The sequence below is a fragment of the Echeneis naucrates genome, chromosome 6, assembly GCF_900963305.1.
Source record: "Echeneis naucrates chromosome 6, fEcheNa1.1, whole genome shotgun sequence".
NCBI lineage: Eukaryota > Metazoa > Chordata > Actinopteri > Carangiformes > Echeneidae > Echeneis > Echeneis naucrates.
The window spans coordinates 15,187,876-15,206,041 of record NC_042516.1 but is presented as its reverse complement, the minus strand read 5'-3'; the positions used below and the strand labels follow the sequence as shown (position 1 = coordinate 15,206,041).

Genomic DNA, 18,166 nt, shown 5'->3' with positions numbered 1-18,166 from the left:
TTTACTAATATTGTCCATCATCTGACTGTTTCTTTCCTGACGTAAAGTAGAAATAGAGGTATTTAACATGTAGGTGAGTTTGTCTCTTCAGTGTGGTATTGCTCATTTTGCTAAGGCAGAGAATCTCAGTACTTCTCAGACTACAGTCGTCAAATATTCTCCTCCTCATTACTCCTGGCTATATTGTTGACTGGTCTCTCATCGCATTCTTTTACAGAAATATGTTGGGGGCTGTTAAGGTTTGTAACCAAAGTCTAAAGAAACAGCTCTATAGGTTGAGGGTCAGTGAAAACCTCCAAGTCTTAAAATATCTCTTTCTTTCAAAATAAAATTCCTTCTTTATTAAAGTCATACCCACATAGAGCACCACACCCAGGCCTGATGTGTGGCCACAACTTCCACTTTGTGTGTCTTGGAGAGGTGTTCAGGTTACAAGCACACATACACACACAGCACACACAGGTAATTGGAGAGTTCCTGTTTTCTGGCACATTTAAAGATAAAAGTTGGTGAGGTTTAGGAGGAATGTTTAAAAGGTAGTTGAAAAGCAGTGACTGGAAAAATGAGCCATTTAAATTTTGTAACTGTGGCCCTAAAACACCGGTGAAAATCTTGCACTTCTACACACTCCACTCTCCACTCTGCCTACTCTGCCTCTTACTGCAACTGGCTTGCCCAACTGTCACGTGGTGTAAACACTGTATCAGTACACTACTTTACTTATCAGTGTGCACAGCCAAAAACAAAATCTAATACTTATACCACTGAAAGTTTTCTCATGAAAAATCTGGCCAAGATTACACTTTTTAGAGTTATTTTAGGTTCATTTGATGTCAAGGTGATGTGTAATATCAAAGTAGAACAATTTAAATTAGGAGTTGTGCAATTATATTTACTCCCTGCCACACATACAAGCACACACAGATGGACAGATAACAGAGCTGGTACTGAGCAGGCAAGTGATGGGATAGAAAAACATTGAGATTAGCTGAGCTGAACTTGCTGGCTGCTTGCTCAGCACGGTTGCAGGTGTGGTACAGCCTGACCCGGTCTGGTCAGCCAAGTATAGCTGCTACAGCTGTAAAAATACACACACACAAATGTGCAGTACACGCATGCATGCACAAACATCTCAATACACATCAGGTACTCTTGCTGTCTACTTGAAATTCACATTAATATAGTTTTTATTTTTATAATCATCAAAGACATTAACTGCATGTCAATTTTTACAGCATGTTTGACTTCTAACCTTTACTTCTAACTTTGTCATTATTATAAAAATAAGCCCAAACCCAAACACTTCACTAAATGAATAGGATGAAGGGGAATTATTTGTTACTCCAACTCTCTCTGGAGGCTTTCAATTCATATTTTTGTCAAGATGATCTGGATACACATGTGCAGAGCTGGCTGGAAAGTTAAGACTGTCCATTTGGCTTGTTGTCTCACCCAAGTCAATATAAAAGTGTGGTAATAACTGGGCAAAGCAAATGGAAAAAAGCTGTAAAACAATAAAAAGCTAAATATAAACTCAATATTTATTTGCAGTATAAAGTGAAAATTGGACCACACAGAGCCACAAAGAGTGAGTTTTGCTCAAATTTGCAGAAATGATCTTACACTACAATAAGTTGACTGCTGAAAAGAGAAACTTAAAATGTGACAAAAAAAATAGCCACACAGACACAAATTCATTGCAAATCTACAGAGAATAACAATTTAAAGTTTTGATTCCCAAAAGATTTGACTTGAAATCCCCACTTCACATAAATAAATTCATAAACTATTAAGGTCCATCTTTGGATAGTAGTTGATCTATTTAAGTAATAGTTCAACATAATGGGGAACAAAGATTACTTGCTTTCTCTTTGAGAAAGGGGAATAGTGTAGACCTGTAGCCCCACCAAAATTTATACCATGTAATGAAAATGTCATGTTATGTGCTAACTTGCATTAATTATTATTAATTATTAATTAGTTTTATCTGAACCTATTTTTCTGTGGTCACCCATGCACTGAACATCACAAAGCCTTGGTTCATATATGTTTCCTTACATTGTACCATATACACCGCATGTGTATGTTTATATGTATGTTTTGACGCTCATCTTCCTTCACACTGTGGCACAAGGATACGGTGTCATGTTGATATGTTAAGTACAGTAATGGACTGTAGATTGTACAGTTCCAAGGCAGAGTAGATGACAGACTGATGTATGAACATCAAACAAACCTCTACAATTGGATTAGCCACAGATTTTTTTATATTGCTCCACCCGTCTGAGACACTCTCAGTCACCCACACACATTACACATGAAAGTACACGCACAGACCGCGACACTGTGTTATTACCATACTACTGTGACTCCATAAAATTGGTTGTAAATACAACCAGGCCCCCCAATTAGCTCTACTGACTTTCTACTCACTTTCTCTTCTCTTTCATCTCCTCTTCTCTCTATCTCATCTCCTTGTTTCTTTCATCCTTATTTTGTGTCACACTCTTTTTGTTCCCCCTTTCTTTCTTATCCCTTTATATCTGTCTTTTCTTGTCATTTTCCTACATCACTCTCTCTTTTCTCTTTTTCTTTTTGTCTCTCATACAAGTTTTATGTCGTTGCTTGAGATCTTAGTACCACATCAACGTAGGATTTGTAAATCTTAGTTTTACTGTTTGACTGTATTTTAGTCTTTTGTATTCTTTCAGTTCTTTTGAGTTAGCTTTGCAGGCGCATTTTATCCTTTTCAGTTACCTTTCTTTCTCTTCCTTTCCACAATTGCATTTGCCTGTTTCTGTTATTACTCTCCTTATTCTTTTACTCATCCATTTGTCCCTCATCTTTGTTTTACCTCCATTGCTCTCCTGTTTTCTCTTTTCCTCTTCATTTCTGCACCCTATGTAATTTGTAGAGTCCATAGGGGAAACAGTTGTTTTTGGGTCTGACTTTCTTGTGGCTGACCACAAAGTTATATTTAGGCAAGGACTGCAGTTAGGCCTGAAAATGACTGAGTTCACTTGCAGTGACTGTGTGTGTGTGTGTGTGTGTGTACGTGCCTGAATGCGTGTGTGATTGCATGTGTGAGCTGGTCTGAGGCTAACCAACCCTATTCAACACTTGAAGCAGGTCCTGAGAACAGGTTTCCTTCAGACAAACAGGGTGTGGCTTGCGTAGGTTTGTGTGTGTTTGTCGTTAAGGTTTCCTCTCTGTATCATGCCCCAAACGGATGGGACTGCACAGATGCGGTCAGTGGGTACAATGACACATGCACGCTACATGCAGTGACCATTTGAGTCAAGTTGCAGCTAATATATGTGTGTTAAGCATGACTAATATAGTTGTGTTTTGAGCCATTTATATTTGATGGGAAGAGACTCAAATCCGATGCTTCACTGTTTCACTAGCTATTCATTTCCTCACAGAAGCACTTGAAATTGTATGTTAGCTTATGGAGGATGTTTATTTGAGAATTTGGGAAACTGACTGTGTCCTGTCTTTCCCTCCTGCCCTTTACTCCTTCAACTTTATAATTTTCTTTGGTTTTAATTTAGTTTTTCTCATATGCTTTTTGTCTCAAATCAAATTCACTTAAGCTGTCTTTTTAGCACGACGAATAATATTTTCTGACGTGTCGTCTTCTTACTTTTTCTCTGCCTTCTTAGCACAGAGGCATTCAGTGCTGAACGTGGAGCGAGGGAGGGTGCCACCAAGGTGATGATTGTGGTGACAGATGGAGAGTCACATGATGGGGAGGAGCTACCAGATGCTCTTGAGGAGTGCAAGAACAGAAACATTACACGATATGCCATTGCTGTAAGTACATCTTATCAACAGGTCATTTGTCTTTGAGGAGCTGCTTCTCTATAAGATTCATGATTTCAGATATTATCTGGGGGTTTTCTCATCATGATGCTGAACATTTTTTTCACCGGACTATTCTGCCCACACTCAAAAATGCCCTCAAAAATGTTATTGTGACGTGCAGGCAGGCAGCACCCCTGACTCACTAAGTGCATTGTGTAAAAGTGGTACACTGACCACATACTCTACACCCTTAAGCAACTACACAATACCACTACCACTCCCCCAAAAATAACAACTCCAAATAACCAAATGAACCCCTTGGATCTACTAAAATAGCCAAGTGGGAACAAAAACTCTTCCTATCCGGCTCCACCCGCCCCCCTCTACACACAGACAGGCCCTGAGTGACTGTATGGTTTTAGACCGAGAGGAGCAGACAACGTCTTGTGGCAGGACTAGTTGCAGTCTCCTCCCTGTCCCACATTAGAAATGGGGGAACCTTCAGACTCCACTGGAGCCACAGAAGAGGGAAACACAAGCCAACATTCAAGCAAGTGCCACAAAATGCCACTGTGGAAATATGTGTAGATGGTGGTGCAGATCAGATAAACCAAGTGACCTATGGATGAGCTCATTTACAAGTCTTGTGTTTGTGCTGGTGATTGACTCATTATGAGGTTTGGTTAGTTTGAGCAATGCTGGAAATTTTTCTGCAAGATGCTCTGAAAAAGCAGAAAAATTGTGAACACACAATAACTTGCTGCTATTAAATAGGTGTAGTGTTTACAATCTTCACCATCTTCTTTGTGTTAGCAAACTAGAATTTAACATGAATTTAATGTGAAACACAAAGTGCAGGTTGGACTGATGGGAATGTCACTGGCTGCAAGTATCTGTTACCAACCAAAGCATTGTAGCAGAAAAGTCAGAGGACCACAGTGACTAAAATTCCTGATTTTTGGTGGAGGAATGCAGATGAAATTGTAATCTTGCCAACAGAAGCCATATCACAGTTAATAGTGGTGTGAAGTAAAACTGTGTGTTTCTCTGGTATCTAAATCAAAACCATCCAGTCAAAACAGGAAGAGGCTCAAGGTTAACTATGTGAAAATCTTTCTCGGGTAAATTTTATAGTATAATTGGTTGAATTATATTACGTGTGAGGTCAACAGAAGCTTGGTTTTAGGAAAGGAAACAGAAACAAAAAGGCAAAAACTAGCTGTAACAAAATAGGAATAAACAAAAATAGAAAAGGGAAAACAAGGGCGTGTATGTTGCTTTTGTTGAAGTGTTTACCCTGTTGACTGTGTAAAAGTCAATGACAGGTAAGTAAAACTAACACTAGCCATGTTTTGATGTTGATTTCTGCATTACTGCCCTATGTGTGAGTGCACGGTGAAAATGGTCCACAAGGGAGTGTTGAGCTTTCAAGGTAGCCCAGGCATTGTGTGTTGTAAACATCGGTGCAGGTCGAGAAATGTGTTTGTAGGGGAATTGTTCATGCAGAATCATGTGCGTGGAAATTTTAATTTAAATTAAATAGTATTGGCAAATTCCTAAAATATGGAATTGTGCTTTGTATTTGTGTTCATGGTTATGTAAAAGCAAGCAGGACTTGGCGGTCAGAGTGGAATTTATTAGCATTTACAAGTTCTTAATGTTTTTATACATCCACCATCATCATGTTACACAATACACCCCACTCCTGCTCCTACCCTTTGAAAACAGATGATTTCCTTAGTTTTCTAGGCAGCTGGAGTCACAGGGCAAGATTCTTGGGTTTGGTTTCTCTTATGGAATTTTCTCATTTGTAATTCAGGCATTGAGCCATAAGCCACTGCTGCGATAATACATCTTATCCATCAGTCATCTCTTCACTACTGAGCTAGGCCTGTGCACCTCATTTACAAATCTCTGGTGGCTTCCATTTCCTCCTGTCTTATGTTCTCCAGTCTGCCCCTTATGTTTTCCTTCATTGCTGGCTGACACACACTTCATAACTGTGTCACAGACAGTGACAGTTATTTCGGTGTTATCCTGCAGCTCCAGATTACTTGCCATCTACCTCAGTGTTCTTTGACAATGTTGGCCTTCTCTTATCTTGTCTACACAATCTGTAATATCTCTGCCATAGTCTCCACTGTTCCCCTGAAACATGGAGAAGCAATTGCTCTGACAGTTGACAAACTAAGTGTTCATGCTCTGCTTTTCTCACTTTCACCTTTCTCTGCTTCCAGCTTCACAATGTTTTATTGGACCTGTGTCATCCTCTTATTCATTCATGGTATTTTCCCCCTAAAATCTTTTTCTCTCTCTTTTTCTCCCACACGGGGTTCCAGGTTTTGGGTCATTATATCCGCCGGCAGCAGGACCCTGAGACATTCATCAATGAGATCAAGTATATTGCCAGTGACCCTGATGAAAAATACTTTTTCAATGTGACAGATGAAGCTGCGCTCAATGACATCGTGGATGCCCTTGGAGACCGTATCTTCACTCTGGAAGGTGTGTGAGATAGGGAAAGTTAGGGGAAGCACTGTTAAAGCAGCAGTGTGACAATTTTATCACCACTTTAAAATAATCTGTCAAGTTTCACAAATTTTCTTTTTTTGGTCACAAAAGCTTTAAAGCACTGAGAGTTACTATTTAATGTATATATTTAATGTATAAAAGTTACAAACAACATTCTAATGGCTTCAGACTACGGATCGGCCTCCATACTTGTCCTGTTAGAATATTATGGTTAGTGGTGTCAAAACAACAATCAGATCTATTACAAAGGTTAAAACATGTAAAAGGTATCAAAGGAGCCACACTAAGCCAGTTCAAATCATTCTTATCAGACAGGTATCACTTTGTTCATGTTAGCAATGTCTCTTCTTCACGCACTTTAGTTAATCATGGAATTCCACTGGGTTTTGTCCTTGGAAGAAATGGAAGAGAGGAAAATGTGAAAGAAACGAAAAAGCGAGAAAAATACACTAAGGGAGAGGAGTGGGGAAACTACCACTGTAGTTGTGGAAATGTGAGGAAAGCAGATGAAAGGTGAAGTCAGTGTTTAAGGAAATCAGAGGGGAAAGGACATGAGGAAAGGAAAGGGTGAGGCATGTCTGCCAGCTGCGGTCTCCATCGTGACGTGACAGAGGGTTCCAATGATGCCATCTTGTTCAGATGCTTACAGGGAGAGGAAGGAAGGGAGGAGTTTTGTAAAGGAACATGATGATGGAGAGTGCTGAATTGTCTCTGCCGGCCCACAGGCACACTGGGATACAACGAAAGTTCCTTCCACATGGAGATGTCCCAGATTGGCTTCTCTACACACGCATTGGACGTAAGTCGAACCTGTAGCTTCTCATCTGTGTGAAGTGAAGCTGTTATTTCTCCGTTTTTCACCCACACATGGCTCTTCTTTTCAGGATGGCATTTTGTTTGGGATGGTCGGTGCCTATGATTGGGATGGAGGAGTGTTGAAGGAGGGGACCAGTGGGCGCATCGTGCCATCCAGAGAGGCCTTTGAGAGCGAGTTTCCATTGGAGCTCAAAAATCATGCTGCATATTTAGGTACCAGTATATCATACCACTGAACTTGGTACTCCAAGGATCACTAACGGTGTTCTTCATGCATGGTGCATTACAATCACAAATTATTGTGTTTTTTGTCAGGTGGCACATTCAAATGTCACTGGGACGCTCCAACACAAGAGCTGGATCAACCTCAAAGTAGCTTGATAATTACATTGCGCTGCAGTTTTATTAATTCATTCATCTTCCACTGCTTATCTGTTAGGGGGGTGCTGAAGCCAATCTCAGTTCACATCAGGCGAGGGCAGGGTACACTGGACAGGTTGACGATCCATTGCAGGACCAACCAACATACAGAGTCAGACAGGGATGAACCACTCAAATTCAGACCTACAGACAATTCAGAGTCACCAATTAACCCAAGCATGCATGTTTTTGGACAGTGGGAGGAATCTGGAGTACCCGGAAGAAACCCACCCAAGCATGTTGTGAACATACAAACTCCACACAGAATGAACCGAACCCACAACCTTCTTGCTGTGGTGCAACAGTGCTAACCACTATGCCACTGTGCTGCCCCTATTTAATAATATAAACTACTATGTATTAGTGCTATCTCTAGTAAAATGCTATTTTGACCTGTGGTCCCAAACATTCAATAAAAATACTAGGAAATTACTGTCAAACTGAGTATCTTGTACTCCAAAGATCCAGCTTTAGCTAACTGTCTTTACAAAAATACACATCATCCTTTTTAAAACATCCTAGTTTGCTTATTGTTTCTATCCTTATATATTTATTTCTGGAAAAAAAACTGTAAATGTTCCCCACCACACTCTGAGGTCACTTTTGCCAGACCTTTATATATGCACCTAAATTCACCACCACAAGAGGATTTTCAAGACAGCACAAGACTATATAAACACATAAAATGAAATTAACATTGAAAAAATGTGATGCATTTCTTTGAAAGTTGTTTGAAACTTTTGTGAAAGTGTATGCGTTTGTAAATATATCTTCAGGTTACACGGTGTCATCTGTGATAGTGGGGGACTGGAGGAGACTGTATGTAGCTGGGGCTCCTCGCTTCAAACACAAAGGCAAAGTCATCCTGTTTGAACTCAATAATGAAGCTGATGTCAACATTGTACAGGCCTTGAATGGAGAACAGGTAACATTCACTCTTTGGGTCTTCTCTACATTTACTAAAGCAGGAGTAATTGATTTTTGTCAGGGATTGAAGTTATGACTCCATCTACTGGCAGTAAACAGAAATAACACACTTCCATCTAGATTGGATCCTACTTTGGCAGTGAGGTGTGTGGGCTGGATATAGACCAGGATGGCATCACTGACGTCCTCCTGGTTGCTGCTCCAATGTACCTCGGCTCAGGAAATAAAGAGGCTGGAAGAGTCTATATCTACACCCTCAGTGGGGTAGGACAGCAGTGGCACTGATCTCGCTTTTCAAAAAGGATAATTACACAAACATTGTGAAATCTCGTTTCATTTCTTTAACAAGCTACTTTCACCTAGTCCATTCCTTTCTTTTGTCCTTCAGGAAGAGGTGTTTGTGTCTAATGGAACTCTGAAGTCAGACAAAAAGTCCCAGGATGCCAGATTTGGTTATGCACTGGCAGCTGCTCCTGACCTCAACCATGATGGCTTCACTGACCTGCTGGTGGGAGCCCCATTGGAGGATGAACACAGAGGAGCCATATATGTATACCATGGAGATGGTATTTACATCAACCACAATTATAAACAGGTACTTGTCTTTTATCTACACCACCAAACTCATTTGCACAGTAATCAACTAACAATTAACTTCTATTTTCAACTCTGAAACTCCCGACCTCACAGCGTATTCCAGGGTCATCGATTTCTCCCTCCCTGCAGTATTTTGGCCGCAGTGTGAGTGCTTTGCTGGACTTGGATGGTGATGAGCTAATAGACTTGGCAGTGGGAGCGCAAGGCAGTGCTGTACTGCTCAGGTGGGTGTACACAGACGAGGAAAGGCACAGAGAAAAGGGAACATCGTTGCTGTTACAGCAGACACTCCAAGATAATCAAGCTACACACCGCATTAAAATCCTCTATAGCCATGCAGCTCTGACATTTACAATAATAAACCATACAAAAGTAGAATGTTAAAGTCACTGATGGTCTAAAAAGTGGCTATAAAATCTCTATTCAGTTCTGCTCTTTTCAATGACTGTCCCTCTTCTGTGCAGCTCTCGAAGCATTGTCCAGATCAATGTGAGTCTGTCCTTCCAGCCACATTCCATCAATGTCATTCAGAAGACTTGCCAGAGGGGTGGCAGAGAATCTGCCTGCCTGAATGCCACTGCCTGCTTCACAACTGTCTCCCGTTCCCCTGGACCACACAGCAACAACTTTGGTATTTTTCATAAACCCTGAATTCCCTGACTTGTGCTCTCTGATCCTCATAGCAAACACTGTTATTGTTATATAAATTATATAAGTGTTATAAATTGGTCAGGCACTTAAATTATAATCAAAATTTGAATTTTCCAGCACTCAACATCAATCTCAACAACTTGCTCTTTTCCTAGATCTGTGGGTGTCGGCGATGTTGGATGACAGAAAGTTGTCTGCCCGGGCCCTGTTTGATGACAGCTCCCACAGACAGACTCAGCTCGTTCACACAGTTCGCACAGGAAAAACTCGCTGCTGCAATCTGCCCTTCCATGTCTACGTGAGTGTCTGGACACACAGACACATTAAATTATCTCCCAGCTTCCATACACATGCATCAGGATAGAGTGATACCAAAGATCTGTTTTGATTCCATCTTTGATATAGGACACAGCAGATTACATCCGTCCAATCAGCTTCTCGTTGCGGTTTAAGATCAACGACACTGAGAGCGGTCCAGTGTTGGATGAAGGTTGCCCAACAACTGTTAAGAAATCTGTGAGTGGCACAATATTGACTGTTAGCTTTACTGGACTTCTTACTGGATCATAATGTCTTCCTCTTTTCGCTAAATAAGCTGTCCTCTTATGTTCAACCTGTCTAGATCCAGTTCTTTAAAGACTGTGGTGAGGATGACGTGTGCACAACAGACCTGGTGCTGCAGGCTCATATGGACATCTCTGGGACAAGGTAGAGATTTGAGTCATCCTTCTCCTGTCTGTATCTTCTCGATTGTGAGGTTTAAGTCGGTTTTCATTGTGTCGTCTCCACAGACAGAAGCCTTATGTGATTCGCAGCCCTCGTAGGCGTCTGGCAGTGGAGGTGCAGCTCCAGAACAGACTGGAAAACGCCTACAACACCAGTCTGACGCTGCACTATTCACGCAACCTGCACTTCTCCAGCCTCAGCATTCGGGTAGAAAAAACACTGGCATACCAGGAACATGTGCAGGACCACGTGTAACTAACCATATACATTTATCCACATTTACTCTCTTTGTCTCTCTCATATTGTAGGAGGATGCCCACTTCAAGATTGAGTGTACAGCGCTGGGTTCTAACAGCCACTCCTGTAATGTCAGCTATCCAGTATTTCGGTCCCAGTCAAAGGTATATTCATGCTGAGAAAAGGTTCCATCACTCTCAACTCGACCCACTCATACTTCATTTCCTCCTGCTGAAATGTGGGACTTCAGCAGCTTCTTCTCTTCTTGTTTGCAGGTCAACTTCATGTTGGAATTTGAGTTCAGTTGCACATCTTTGCACAGTCGAATTCAGATGAAGCTCAATGCTGCCAGGTAGCTCATCGAAGCAGTGCCTTCTGGGTACTACATGCACACACTGTAGATGTATTGAAGACATCAGTAATTTTGGTCTATCTTTACTTGTTTGAAAGCCATACGCTGGTCCAACTTTCTTGTTCTCTTACAGTGACAGTGTGGAGAGAGAGGACACTTTGGGAGACAACAGTGTTCAGTTGCAGAGCTTTATTCAGTATGAACCTGACCTTTTTGTCAGTAGGTATGTCTGCACATCATAATGACATTTCATCTTCTCTTTCATTTTATTTGACTATTGATGTTATTTTTTTCGCCACTTTTCTGTGCAGTGACTCTAATTTGAACCGATATGAAGTTCATCCCACTCGTACAGTGTCAGAGGCAATTGGACCAGAGTTCTACACACACCTCAGGGTATGTCTCACATGGTATCAGAAAAGTTTTTATGCAACGCATGCACTTCATCACTGTAGAAAAGATGAACCAAATCTGAGCATTATTTCTTTATGTTTGCAGCTGCAGAACCTCGGTTGTTACTCTGTGAGTAATTTAGAGTTGAGGCTGCATCTACCCTCTGTGGCTGCAGGAGACAGTGTCTTCATGACTATCACTGATGTCTTCTCATACAACGTGAGTACTACATCTGCCTGCTTCATTGTATTTCTCTGTTAGATCATATCTGATAGGTCTAAATTATCCCATAGGCTACAGGAGTTAACTGCAGCGTGCTGAGTGATCTGTCCCAGCTAAAGGCCAAACAGAGAGATGTACGCCCGCTTCATCCCGAAGACATGATGCAGGATGACACACTGGTAAGGCTCCTGGCAGCGCAGCAGCTACTGAACAGTGCTGCACCAGCACACGTTAATATGCCCCTAATGCCCCCTATGTATTTATATCTATGTGCCTAGAACTGTAGCAGGTCATGGTGCACAGAGGTTGTGTGTGAAGTCCAGCAGCTTCTAAAAGGGCAGGCTGCCGTTATCCGTGTCAGCCGCAGAGTCCATGATGACTTTTTCAGAAAAGTGAGACAAACACATGAGCTCCTTTCAGCCCAGTTCTTCTGTACTATGACACAAACATTGCTCACCATCTTTGTGTCTTTTTCTGTAGGCCAAATATAAGTCAGTGAGGATAATAGGGGCCTATCTCGTCATAGCTCAGGAGACTAACCTCATCACGCTGGACAAAGGAACAGTCTGGAGGGAGGTAAGACAACTTTAGGTTTTTGAGTGGCAGACTAAGAATATCATTCACTGTCTCTTAACCCTGTCCTTCCCTGTATTTTCCTCTAGACTGTACTAGAAGTGCTAAAGGGCCGAGCAATTCCCATCTCGCTCTGGATTCTCATTGGCAGCATCATTGGAGGTTTGCTGCTGCTGGCCCTTATCATTTTCGTATTGTGGAAGGTATTTTAATTACATTATTATTATTTAATTCTATATATTTTTGTCATTTTCATCTAATAAGAAGTGAAATTTAAAAGCTAACAGATAAACTGCACTAAGGTTTGAAGGCCAACATGTGTGAGGACCAGGGAAGCATCTTTTAGTTGCGTACACAGCAAGTCAGAATGAAGTGTCAGTTTTGTTTTGATGTGTGACAGGTCCCATCTAAATACAAAAAAAGGATTACAACCTTTTTCTCTCCACTTCCTCCCAACTCCTATTTGAAGATATATAGAAAGCATTTAATTAATACTGGTTGTAAACTGCATTTTCCAAATGTATTTCACAAAATAAATAGCAGAATGTGGTAAAGACAGAATGTAAATTCTTCATCTCCCTTCCTGTCAGCTGGGCTTCTTCACACGTAAACACAGAGGACAGGATGAAAACCATGAGGACTGAGCCCATCCTTTGTGGCCACAAAAAACAAACTGAGGAGCCGAGTTCACCTACCACCAGACACACAGATAGTTCTGGGACTGGACCCGTGACATGGATGCAACAGGAACCTTCAGGACCAAACAGAGCATCACGAGGGTCACACAGAAATGCACTACCCACTATTTCCAGGGTTGAGAGCACTTGTGTAAATAATCTTTTTCTAGTTTCCAAGTGTATTAAACCACAATACTTCTATTTAATATTCAGAAATCATCATGGTTTTCACATCTCAAGCAATCAATTTGTTCTATGTTCAGCAGTTTTGTGTTGTTTCTTTATTAAAATTAAAAATGTTTAAAGTATTCTTATTCTCAGTTTATTAATTTGCTGGTGTGAGCAATAAAAACAAACAATCTATTTCAATCTTATTTCACTCTAAACTGAAAAGTTCCAGCTATAAATTCTGGGGCATTTGTATGCAGAGAGTAATGGCAAACTTTTCATGTACTATGGGCGAGTTACAATCCTCATATATCTGACTCAACTTGTGGAGGAGGCAGTGGAGTTGATGTAAGACTCTAGAAGAAAGATGGTTTCATCTACCTGGTTCTCTGCTGAATCTAACCTGGAAATAAAGGCAAACAGTGAGTTTCAGGTGAAAAACATCCATGTAAAAGGAATTTGTAGTTTTGTTCTGTGTTCCTACTTATTGATATGAAGCCGTAAAGCGTCCAGCTGTTGTTTTTCAGGAGCAGTGATCATCTCTTCAACCTCAGTCAGCTGTTCAGGTTCAGCCCCACTGGCCTGCAGAGATGCCAAGATGGCCTCAATTCGCTGGGATTTCTCAAGCAGCCGCCTGTCAATCAAACATAAAGCCAGGTAGCCAGTTCATCTTAGGCACAGTGTGTGAGCCATATGACTTAACATCAATCATATTAAATTGTCTGTCTTGCAATGGCAGTATGACGCAAAATACAAGGACACAGTGAAGAAACTCACTTGCTCTCTTTGGACTCAAACAGCCGTCTCTCTATGAGGTTGGCCACTGTCTGCACAGAGAAAAATGTACAACAAAAACAAGACATCAATAAAGGCAGAAACCTGCATGAAATGAACAACATGACTAAAATTCATTGTTTTACCTTGTAGCAGTTCTGCAGCAGCATTCTTGCAGTTGGGAGTTGGTTGACAGTGTAGAGATAAAAGGTACGAGAGGGAGCAAAGTCAGCTGTCTTTGGGATTTCCTGGGGAACAAAGAAGCACAATTGTTGTTGTTGGTAGATTAAACAAGCAGTGGCTGTTCCCTTTAGTTTGATATGGCCAGATGGCCATTTATCAAATTTCTCTCTGCCTCATTGTTGACAGAACAACAAATCAGAAAAGATGAGGCTGTCATGTGGTTTTAAAATATCTCATTTGCTTAGTGCTTTTTAAAATATGTGCCAAATAATTTTCAAAGAAAGTTTTTGGATCAGATTGTTTTTGCATGAGGACAGTTTTGGCAGATTGTGTGCTTTGGAAACCCTTCTGAGCCAGTTATCTAAAAGGCTAAATCAGAATTTGGGTTGGCTTTGTTAAAACAATTGCAACAAATGCAAAGAAAGGAATCTTAAAAGCATCTTCACTTGTCAAGCCCATACCTGCAGCTGGACCAGGTTTTGTGAAAGCAGCGTGTAGAGCATTTCTTTAGCCTCCTTGGCTGGAATCATGGCAAAGTCTTCCACCTGCTTCTGCTCCAGGTGACGTTTCCTTAGCAACAGGCGGAAAATACGTGCTGATCGGGAGCCAAATCTGATGACAGGATAAGAGTAAATGAGTTTGATGACAGAATCATCACATTTAAACACAACTATAATCTCTTATACATATTACCTCTCCTGCACTACAGACTCAAGTGTGGCCCGTGCCAAATTTGCCAGAGCTCTGTCCAAATCTGAGAGATAAGTTAAGAAGAGGATCTGCACCTTGCGTTTCATTAATTAAATGTTACAAACTTTTGAAAATATTCTGACAACAAGGATACTGACAACAAACATTCCTCCTCCACTCTCACCGGCCTTCCCCACAAACTCCATCTGGGGAAAGGAAACAAAAAAAACAAGCAGACGTAAAAAAAAAAAAAAAATAGGGGGGGGGGGGGGCAACCTAAAAAGGCTAAGGTGCAGTGTGGATATACCGGGTCATCCACCAGTAAAGTGAGATACTGGTCTAAAATGGGTCTGGGGATGTTGTAGCCGCTTGGGAGTGACCGGAAGATCTCATTGGCTGAGAGGGGCTTTGTGCAGGTGGCTGCGGGTGAGGTGGTCACCTCACTCATCCTCAGCATCGTCCTCACTATCTCACTGCTGGTCTGAGTTGTGAGAGTAAAGCAATTTAGAAAGAAAAATACAAATCACTGTACTGACCCCCCTCCCCTCCCGCCCTTATGGATAAATCAGATAAATGGATGGATGAATGGATTTTTTCTAGTCTCAACATTAAACTAATGCTTAATATATCTGTTCTTCCATCAAGACTGCATGCCTCATCAATATGACATTCACCAGTGTAGACTGTTTCCTCAACTATTTTACTTTAATATTTACCAGTCACTGTCCTGCTTTTCTTTGAAATGGGGTATTAAATTGTTCATGTGTTCAAGGTTTTACAGGTACTGGTCAAACTTCTTAAAGGTCTTAAAAATGAATGTCAAGCCTCCATGTGTCGTCCAACCTGGTCCAGTTTGTTGGCAACAGCACTGATGATGGTCTGGTCTCTGAAGTGCAGATGGAATCTCTCTAAATTCACCTGCCAGTAAATCCCCTCATCACCATGTGTCTGCAGAAAAGAGAGCCGGAGAGCACATAGATAAAAGATAGATATAAGATAAAAGTAAAAAAAAAAACAGGGGAAAGAAGAGATGTAAAGAGACAAATTTAGATCCAGACACCCACCTCTATAGCTAACCTTGCCTTCTTTGCATTCCTTTGTTCCTCTCCATCCTCAGTGGAGAGTTGGCGTTTGCCCCTGCCAACAAGCGTAACGTGTGGCATTTTGTAGCAGTCGGGGAAGCTCTCTGGTGTGGGCTGTGCAGTGCTGACAGGAGCAGCAGAGGCATCTGGAGTAGCATTGGTAGCTTCAGTAGTGCTGTCCTTTGATCCTGCTCCCGCTGGTGGAGGACAACGCTGAAGGAAATGAGTCTCCACCAGTTTGGAGAAGGCAGAAGACACTTCACTGTAATCCATGCTGTGGCCCTCTACAATGACATGAAATACAAGGAGAAGACTGCTGTGTGAAAATGATTTTGTAAACGGTAGCAATTCATCATTACATTTCACACAAGTACCAGGTACATCAGCAACTCATATTTAAAGTCACAATTTGAATGAGAGTTATTCTAAAAGCCAAAAACAGCTCCAAGGAAACTCTAATTCCAAAGTCATCATAGGAAAAAATGCTACAGGAATTTAGTTTCAGATTTTAAATAGCAAAGGTCACCTCTCCTGTGGGCCTTGGTGGTGATTTGGAGGACCTTTGTTCTAGAATTTAAGATTTATATAGAACTATACTTTGTGCCATGGCCTACTGCAGTCACCCAAGGTGTTTGCTTGTTGTGCCTTGTTTACACCTTTGGAACCAAATTATCTGGCTTGAGTAACTAACAAGTGGTTCACTCAACTTTAGCCTTCAAGACAGTGATGGGTGATTCATGTTTTAAGAGTCTGATTGATACATCAGGATACTTAACCCTCCATGTTTTGCGTGAGACGGTCGGCAACTGTCTTCACTGTGTTGCTCAAGGTCATGTGACCTCTCTGTAGTAGCTCCTCGATGATTAGCTCCCCGGTATCACCATACAGTGTTTTGGCTGTGTAGATGTAACGTGGGTAACGCAGAATTCTTAGAATCCGATCACAGCTGGCCACATACTCTGTGGGACTACCACGTCCTTTACGGCCTGGGCTGAACACACAGGCCCCATGTTGCACAAGCACACACAGAGACTTCTTTACCTGCATTGAGACAAAAAAGGTGGCAGGGGCTTTACTGTCATGACTAATTTTTCACTTTTCAAAGCAGAAAATACATTTCTATTTTGGATGTAAAGTATTTACATGCATTATACAGCTAGTACTACCCGAATCCTATTAAAACAGCAGCGTTATTAGGTATAGCATTTTCATAAAAGAATCTGACATCTACCGAATTAAGGCTGGGACAGATTGTCATAATCTGGGACAGATTTTGACAATGTCCCAGGTATACAAGTTTTATATGTAAATCAATGGGGCAAAAATCATCAGTGCTACTGCTGAAGAATAATAAGGCAACACAATGGATTCAAACACATAATAATCGTCTAGAATGGATTGACTGCCAACTAATCTGGTCTTAAAGGATCAAATTCTGAATAGTGTCTAAACGTTAAAAGCAGTAGAGATAGTAAGAATAGGAGTGATACCAGGTCCAGAGAGATTCCAGTCTCATGAATGATTGTTCTTAAATTCTGGGCTCCACTTTTGAGCAGGTGTGTTCCCACTTTTTCCACCACATCGCCAAAGTGCTCCCGTAGCAGGAGACCACACAGACGCACTTCCTGGGAAGTCATCTGTACAGATCACAAACCCGAATAAAGCACTAATTAAAACAATTATTTGGACCTCAGGACTTGTCAATCGAAACACGGACACTCGGCAGTTATTACTATAAGAAAATGCTGTAATCACACTAGTATGTCAGTCTTGGGCACACGAAGAGACAGAAGACACTGATTGAGCCCAAATCCAATGAAGTAATTCAAGATGCTTATTTAAAAAAAAAAACCTTCTGGCTAAAAACGTGGTAAACTGTGTATAGAGGAATACCGGTGTGAAAGTCAAAGAAGCAATTTTGGCCACAGCAAATGGCATGGGATCATTTAAAATTTTTGCAGGCCGAAAGTTTATTTTGTGTATTTGGACGTTCATTGGAAACGTGTGCAGGGTGTATTGTCTTCTGTTATACTATGAACAGAGGGCCATCAACAACATACAGTAATAGACTGAGCAACTGTTTTAAAAAGAATATATCCGTGTTTTTTTTACTGTCGCTTGCCACTAATGAACGAAATCGTACCTTGGCGGGCTCAATACTTTTTAAACTCCGTGCGCATTTGCTAATGGATCACACACCTGGAAATAATGTAAACTGAGACGTTCCACTTCTGATTATTTACAAACCTTTCTGCACACGGCCAAACGATTTCCAGCATCCCACAGACAAACAACTCAAGCACATGCCATTTCTTGTTGTCAACACACGAACACTTCCG

At 41.2% G+C, this 18,166-nt stretch overlaps 2 protein-coding genes across 2 annotated transcripts in view; one reads left to right on the top strand and one right to left on the bottom strand.

The window, feature by feature from the left end:
• itga10 (integrin, alpha 10) overlaps positions 1 to 13,238 on the top strand; it is a 23,704-nt gene extending 10,466 nt beyond the window's left edge. The window contains exons 8-30 of the mRNA XM_029503590.1: positions 3,666 to 3,816; positions 6,147 to 6,312; positions 7,065 to 7,138; positions 7,224 to 7,368; positions 8,352 to 8,500; positions 8,623 to 8,766; positions 8,891 to 9,097; positions 9,193 to 9,323; positions 9,564 to 9,730; positions 9,906 to 10,048; positions 10,156 to 10,266; positions 10,373 to 10,458; positions 10,542 to 10,683; positions 10,785 to 10,877; positions 10,989 to 11,065; positions 11,199 to 11,288; positions 11,377 to 11,461; positions 11,564 to 11,677; positions 11,752 to 11,859; positions 11,959 to 12,072; positions 12,161 to 12,256; positions 12,343 to 12,456; positions 12,844 to 13,238. Of these exons, the coding sequence (XP_029359450.1) occupies positions 3,666 to 3,816; positions 6,147 to 6,312; positions 7,065 to 7,138; positions 7,224 to 7,368; positions 8,352 to 8,500; positions 8,623 to 8,766; positions 8,891 to 9,097; positions 9,193 to 9,323; positions 9,564 to 9,730; positions 9,906 to 10,048; positions 10,156 to 10,266; positions 10,373 to 10,458; positions 10,542 to 10,683; positions 10,785 to 10,877; positions 10,989 to 11,065; positions 11,199 to 11,288; positions 11,377 to 11,461; positions 11,564 to 11,677; positions 11,752 to 11,859; positions 11,959 to 12,072; positions 12,161 to 12,256; positions 12,343 to 12,456; positions 12,844 to 12,897 (2,761 nt within the window). The 3' untranslated portion in view covers positions 12,898 to 13,238. The remainder of the gene's footprint in view (positions 1 to 3,665; positions 3,817 to 6,146; positions 6,313 to 7,064; positions 7,139 to 7,223; positions 7,369 to 8,351; positions 8,501 to 8,622; positions 8,767 to 8,890; positions 9,098 to 9,192; positions 9,324 to 9,563; positions 9,731 to 9,905; positions 10,049 to 10,155; positions 10,267 to 10,372; positions 10,459 to 10,541; positions 10,684 to 10,784; positions 10,878 to 10,988; positions 11,066 to 11,198; positions 11,289 to 11,376; positions 11,462 to 11,563; positions 11,678 to 11,751; positions 11,860 to 11,958; positions 12,073 to 12,160; positions 12,257 to 12,342; positions 12,457 to 12,843) is intronic.
• Positions 13,101 to 18,166, bottom strand: polr3c (polymerase (RNA) III (DNA directed) polypeptide C). The gene is made up of 13 exons (XM_029503591.1): positions 18,075 to 18,166; positions 17,318 to 17,464; positions 16,604 to 16,868; positions 15,810 to 16,111; positions 15,589 to 15,693; positions 15,053 to 15,226; positions 14,900 to 14,951; positions 14,749 to 14,809; positions 14,517 to 14,667; positions 14,019 to 14,120; positions 13,876 to 13,925; positions 13,583 to 13,732; positions 13,101 to 13,501 (listed from the first exon to the last, which is right to left on the bottom strand). The coding sequence occupies exons 2-13, from the start codon at positions 17,462 to 17,464 to the stop codon at positions 13,417 to 13,419; spliced, it is 1,644 nt and encodes a 547-aa protein (XP_029359451.1). The 5' UTR covers positions 18,075 to 18,166; the 3' UTR covers positions 13,101 to 13,416.